The sequence below is a fragment of the Nicotiana sylvestris genome, chromosome 9, assembly GCF_000393655.2.
Source record: "Nicotiana sylvestris chromosome 9, ASM39365v2, whole genome shotgun sequence".
Classification (NCBI taxonomy): Eukaryota; Viridiplantae; Streptophyta; class Magnoliopsida; order Solanales; family Solanaceae; genus Nicotiana; species Nicotiana sylvestris.
In genome coordinates this window covers 133,929,355-133,936,428 of record NC_091065.1, presented here as the reverse complement: position 1 = coordinate 133,936,428, position 7,074 = coordinate 133,929,355, and the positions used below count along the sequence as shown (strand labels likewise).

Below are 7,074 nucleotides of genomic sequence, written 5' to 3'. Positions count from 1 at the left end.
AACTTCAGAATCGGCAGTTGCCGAGGAAAACAGGCTACTGCATCTCCGCATGATGGAAATGTGGGACGCTTGGGCAAACGGAAGAGAACCACCAAGTACAATCCCTGGATTTCCCAAGCTTTTTCCCAGGGCAAGTGGGACCTCCAACATCCCCATAAACTACCCAAACACACCACTAGGACACCCAACTATCTCGTCCCATTTTGTGGGAACACCTTCTGAGGTTCGTCCCCAGGTGTTAATGTCCGGTGCAGCCTCAAATATCTTCACCGCTCCACCTTGCTTGGCTATGGCACAGCCTACACTGCCCAGACCTGGTTTTGACCCCTCAGCTTTCACCTTCCAAACACCCACGTTCCCAATGGAACCTCCTCAGTTTCCCACTTATACTTACTCTCAACCACCCCGATATGAACTCACTGTGAGGAAAGAAAAGATCACCAAAACTCTTGAGCAAGAAGAGATTGTGAAGAAGATGAGGAGTAGGGAACAGAGTCTCAAAAGCATATAGGGCTTGAGTGGACAGAAAAGTGTATCCTATGCCGACTTATGTATGTTCCCTCATGTGCATCTACCATTGGGATTCAAAACCCCAAAATTTGAGAAGTATGATGGACACGGTGATCCTATTGCTCATCTCAAGAGATATTGCAACCAGCTGCGAGGAGACGGTGGGAAGGAAGAACTCCTCATGGCCTATTTTGGAGAAAGTCTGGTCGGCATTGCATCTGAGTGGTACATGGACCAAGATATATCCCGGTGGCACATCTGGGATGACTTGGCTAGAGATTTCGTCAGACATTTCCAGTACAATATTGATATTGCTCCAGATAGGAATTCATTGACAAATTTGAAGAAGAAATCCTTGGAAGCTTCCGAGAGTACGCAATTAAATGGCGTGAGCAGGCCTCCAGGGTAAAGCCTCCGATGGATGAGATTAAAATGGTGACAGTTTTCCTCCAAGCTCAGGAGGCTGACTACTTCCAAAATATGATGTCCGCAATGGGTAAACCATTTGCTGAAGCTATCAAGATTGGCGAAATGGGTTGAAAACAGGTCGAATTCTAAGCCAATCCGCCATCAGAGCTACCTCTCAAGCCATTCAGGGTGGGTCTGGAGGAGTGGCGAAGGGCAAGAAAAAGGAAGAAACAGCCATGGCAGTGTCGGGGGCAAGAAACACCGTACTCCCAGATCCTTTTTCTCAGAAAGGACCCCGCAACACTACTACCCCCACCAAGACATAGCCTTGCTCCTCAGCCATACCCGGTCATGAATGCTCAACCTTATGTCCGGCCACAACAACAAGCCAACCGGAACCAAGCTCCAATTCCTAGAAACCAGCCTCCTTACTAAAACCACTACAACCCCCGGCCTCCACAAAACAATTTCCACCCTCGTGAACCGCCCAAGAGGCCAAATTTTACACTAATTGGCGAACCCTACTCCAGATTGTTACCAAAGCTTGTTCAAATGGGTCTGCTACAACCTGTTCCTCAAACCAGGCAAAACCCAGCATCACCTGCTTATAGAGCCGGTACCCGATGCGCCTATCACTCAGGGGAAGAAGGGCACGGCATGGATGATTGTTGGACTCTGAAGAGAGCCGTGAAAAACTTGATAGAACAAAGAAAGATAGTGCTAAGGGATGATGATATTCCAATGTGACTAACAACCCGCTGCCGGCCCACAACAATGGGCCGGTAATCGGTATGATTTGTGAGGACAAGGAATTTAACCCAACATTGAAGGCCATCATTGCCATCGCTGATGTACAAAAGAAACCAAAAGCTGCCCCGAAGCAAGACAAAGGGGAGAAAAAGAACAAAACCACCCCTCCAAAGTCAGAAAAGAAAGTTGAAGTGGAAATTGGGGCAATGCCTCCCAAAGATGTTGTCCTCTATGTCTATCGAGGCTGCAAAGAAAAGCAGATGGATTTGAGTCCTCCCAGGAGATTCGAACTGAATAAGACAACCCAAATGTACGTGCCCAAAGGAGCTTATGTGATGCGGGGGCTAATTAATCTACCAAGGCTGAATGAGCCTTTGGTTATTGGCCGCGCACCGCAAAAGCCCATGACGGATCCTACCGCTATGCCCTAGAATTACAACAAATTAGTGGTGACTTACAAAGGCAAAGAAATCTCGAGAGAAGTTCAAGAAAATAACCCGGCAAAAAAGTATTTCAATCCGAAAGAGGTGAACAATGCCACTAGAAAGCGCTTCCCATCTAAGAAGCCCATAAGTGCCGAAGAAGCGGAGGCCTTCTTTCAAAAGATGAAAATGGCGGATTATGAGGTGCTCGACCAGCTTCGAAAATTTCCCGCACAAGTCTCCTTGTTATCTCTGTTGATGAATTCCACCGAACATCAAAAGGTATTGATCAAGACCCTTAACGAAGCATATGTGCTTGTTGAGACTTTTGTAGAGCAGTTGGAGAGAATGGCCGAAAGATTTTTCGTAATTAACCAGATCTCCTTCAGCAAAAATGACTTGCCCCCAGAAGGGGCCGCACATAACAAAGACCTGCACCTGACAGTCAAATGCGAAGGGTACTATGTGAAAAGGGTTATGTTGGACGGAGGCTCTGGGTAGACATTTGCCAACTCTCAACTTTGCAGCGTATGGAGATTGGTACCGAGAGAATCCGACCTAACAACATCTGTGTACGTTCCTTCGATGGTATCAAAAGGACACAATTGGATAGATTGATCTGATTCTGACCATCGGCCCAGTAGACTTTGAAGTAACCTTCCAGGTTCTGGACATGGACACGTCCTACAATTTTCTCTTGGGAATGCCGTGGATTCACACAGCGGGGGCTATGCCTTCTACTCTCCACCAGATGGTGAAGTTCGAACATGAATATCAGGAGATTGTGGTTCACGGGGAAGATGAGCAATCGATTTATTGGTACCCATCAGTCCCATGTCTTGAAGCAAGAGAAGGAAGTGAGTACATAGTGTATCAGGCCTTTGAAATCGTGGTCGCTTATCAGTACGGAGAAGGAAAACCTTGTCCTCAACCTTTCCTTTCTAATGCATCATTCATGGTGGCCAAAGAAATGATCAGGCACGGCTACTAACCTGGGAAAGGGCTTGGGAAATCGTTGCAAGGAATAGATGAACCTATCACCCCGACCGCTAGTGAAAGGTTCTTTAGGGTAGGCTTCCGGCCTGCTCCAGCTAATGTCAGATGGGCGGATGATAGAAAGAATGATGGTTGGGTCTTTCCTCAGCCGGTGCCGCATCTATATAGAACATTTGTCAAGCCAAAATACAATGAGGAAGAGGAGGATAAGGCCTTTACGGCCGAAGAAATCGAAGAAATCTGTGGGGCCATGAGGAAGATACTGCATGAAGCCCACATGGTTCAACCAGGGGAAGGCTCAAGCACCGCTGAGGTGCTGTATATGGGACCTAATGCCAAACTGCAGAATTGGAAGGCTATTCCATTCCCAATCAGGCGGGAATCCTGGTAGACCTGTCCTGCCACTTTTTCTGCATCACGAGTTATTCCAGGGTGTAACTCAGATGTTTTCTTTAGTTTCTTGTCTTTTAATTTCCAATGTAAACCCTGTTATCTTCAAATTCAATGAAATGAAATCAATATTTCATCGTTCATCTTTCTTTATTCTTTCTGATTTGGTTATTTTTCTCTTTTATTTCTTCTTTCGGTTCTAATAATGCGGCTTTAAATAACATGACATGCTTGCGGACTTCATGCCCAAATCCAAACACGCTGTCTAACTGTGAAGTAATGAACCAAGAACCAGAATATGATGAAGAAGAGGCTTTTAGGGAAATTAATCAAGAATTGGAATAGTTTGAGAATAAACCTAAGCCGAACTTAAATGCTACTGAGCCGGTTAATTTCGGTATTTCTGAAGAAATCAGGGAAACCAAGATAAACATTCACACAAATGAGAAAACCCGGGACGTATTGATCCAACCTTTGTTTGAGTTCAAATATATGTTTGCTTGGTCATACGATGACATGCCATGACTAATTGTTGATTTGGTGGTTCATAAGTTGCCAACTTAACCCATTGTCCCCCTGTCTAGCAAAAGCAAAGGAAGTTTAAAATCGATATCAGTGACAAAATTAAAGAAGAGGTCACAAAACAGTTGAAAGTGGGGATTATCCGAGTGGTTCGATACACCACATGGTTAGCCAATATAGTTCCAGTTCCAAAGAAGGACGGGAAAATTCGAGTGTGTCTGGATTACAGAGATTTAAACAAGGCAAGTCCCAAAGATAACTTCCCTTTGCCAAACATCCACATCCTTGTTGATAACTACGCAAACATGAGATATAGTCCTTCGTGGATTGTTACGCAGGATATCACCAGGTGTTGATGGATGAAGAAGATGTAGAAAAGATAGCTTTTACCACACCTTGGGGTACATACTATTACAGAGTCATGCCATTTGGTCTGAAGAACGCCGGGGCAACCTACATGAGAGCCATGACTGCCATTTTTCATGATATGATGCACCAAGAGATAAAAGTGTATGTGGACGATGTAATCATCAAATCCAAAACTCCGGACGACCATGTTCGGGACTTGAGAAATTTTTTTGAGCGGTTCTGCAAATATGATTTGAAGCTGAACTCGGCCAAATGTGCATTTGGGGTACCATCCGGCAAACTTTTGGGATTCATAGCCAGTCGGAGGGGCATCGAGTTGGACCCAGCAAAGATAAAGTCTATTCGAGATTTGCCTCCTCCAAGAACCAAGAAAGATGTTATGAGTTTGTTGGTAAGATTGAACTACATCAGCTGATTCATTGCTCAGTTAACATCCACGTGTGAACCCATATTCAAATTGCTGAAGAAAGATGCGACAATCAAATGGCCAAATGAGTGCCAAGAGGCTTTTGATAAAATCAAAGAATATCTGTTGAATCCGCCGGTATTGGTCCCACCTGAGCCAGGGAGGCCTCTGTTCTTGTATCTGACAGTCTTGGAAAATTCTTTCGGTTGTGTCCTCGGGCAACATGATGTGACCGGAAAGAAAGAGCAGGCCATTTACTATCTGAGCAAGAAGTTCACCAGTTATGAAGCCAAATACACTTTATTAGAGAGAACTTGCTGCGCTTTAACTTGGGTCGCTCAGAAGCTGATGCATTATTTGCAAGCTTACACCACTTACCTCATAACCAGGTTGGATCCTTTGAAATACATATTTTAGAAGCCAATGGCCACTGGGAGATTAGCAAAGTGGCAGATCTTGCTCATAGAGTTTGACATAGTCTACGTCACTCGCACGACAATGAAAGCCCAGGCGTTAGCCGATCATTTGGCTAAGAACCCGGTTGATGATGAATATCAACCTTTGAGCACTTAATTCCCAGATGAAGAGGTAAATTCAGTTGAGGCAATACCTGAAGACACCCATGCTTGGGAAATTTCTTTGATGGGGCGGTAAACACAAAAGGTGTTGGAATTGGGGCGATCTTGATCTCACCCACCGACTAGCATTATCCAGCCATAGCCCGGCTTCGATATTTCTGCACAAACAACACCGCTGCGTATGAAGCCTGCATTATGGGTATGAACATGGCAGTCAACCAAGATGTGGAAGAGTTGTTAATCATGGGAGACTCAGATCTAATTATCCGACAAGCTCAAAGAGAATGGGAAATCCGAGATGTCAAGCTTATTCCTTATAGACAACATGTGGAAGATCTTGGCAAGTGATTCAAGTCAATAGAGTTCAGGTACATCCCTCGTTGCCATAATGAACTGGCCGATGCACTTGCTACTTTGGCCTCGATGCTGCCATACCCAGGCAATGCCCATATTGATCCCTTGGAAATCCAAATCAGGGAAAGACATGGCTACTGTAATATAGTTGAGGCAGAGCCAAATGTTTAGCCATGGTATCATGACATCAAAAGATTTTTGAAAACCAAAGAATACCCCGAGCAAGCCAGTGGGGACCAAAAAAGAACCATTAGACGGCATGCAAGTGGTTACTTTTTGAGTGGTGATGTCTTGTACAAAAGGACCCCGGACCTCAACTTGTTAAGATGTGTTGACGCCGAAGAGGCTGGAAGAATCATGTATGAAGTACACGCATGAGTGTGCGGACCCCACATGAACGGGTATGTTTTGGAAAAGAAAATCCTCAGAGCGGGCTATTATTGGATGACCATGAAAAAAGACTGTTTTAGTTTTGTTCGGGAGTGTTATCAGTGTCAGGTGCACGAGGATTTGATTCATGCACCGCCCACAGAACTGCATCCCATGTCAGCACCATGGCCATTCGTCTCTTGGGGCATGGACATCATTGGGCCAATCGAGCCAAAAGCCTCAAATGGGCATAGATTCATATTGGTCGCCATCGACTATTTTACTAAATGGGTTGAAGCAATCACTCTCAAATCTGTCACCAAGAAAGTTGTGGTAGACTTCATGCACTCTAACCTCATCTGCCGTTTTGGTATTCCTGCAACTATCATTACAGATAATGCTGCAAATTTGAATAGTCATTTGATGAGAGAGATATGCAAACAGTTCAAGATAATACATCGGAACTCTACTCCTTATCGTCCCAAAGCCAATGGTGCCGTTGAAGCAGCAAATAAGAACATCAAAAAGATTTTGAGAAAGATGATTCAAAGTTCCAGGCAGTGGCATGAAAAGTTGCCTTTTGCATTGTTGGGGTATCAAACTACTGTGCGCACGTCGGTCCGAGCAACCCCTTACCTTTTGGTTTACGGCACTGAAGCCGTAATACCCGCGGGAGTTGAAATCCCTTCTCTCCGGATCATTGTGGAAGCTGAAATTGAAGATAGTGAGTAGGTCAAAGCCCGCTTGGAGCAGTTAACCCTGATTGATGAGAAACGAATGGCCACAGTCTGCCACGGGCAGTTGTACCATTAAAGAATGGCCTGTGCTTACAACAAAAGAGTGCGGCCTAGAAATTTTGAAGTGAGGCAAATCGTTCTAAGGCGTATTCTTCCCCATCATCAGGAAGCTAAAGGGAAATTTCTCCCAATTGGAAAGGAACATTATCAGAAAGATATTGCCCAGAGGAGCATTGTACTTGGGAGATATCGAAGGAAATGAT

General features: G+C 44.8%; 1 protein-coding gene across 1 annotated transcript; it reads left to right on the top strand.

Moving 5' to 3' along the window:
- Positions 1–2,763: 2,763 nt before the first annotated feature.
- Positions 2,764–6,806, top strand: LOC138878256 (uncharacterized). Its single transcript, XM_070157924.1, has 2 exons — positions 2,764–2,947; positions 6,469–6,806. The coding sequence occupies exons 1-2, from the start codon at positions 2,764–2,766 to the stop codon at positions 6,804–6,806; spliced, it is 522 nt and encodes a 173-aa protein (XP_070014025.1).
- Positions 6,807–7,074: the final 268 nt, after the last annotated feature.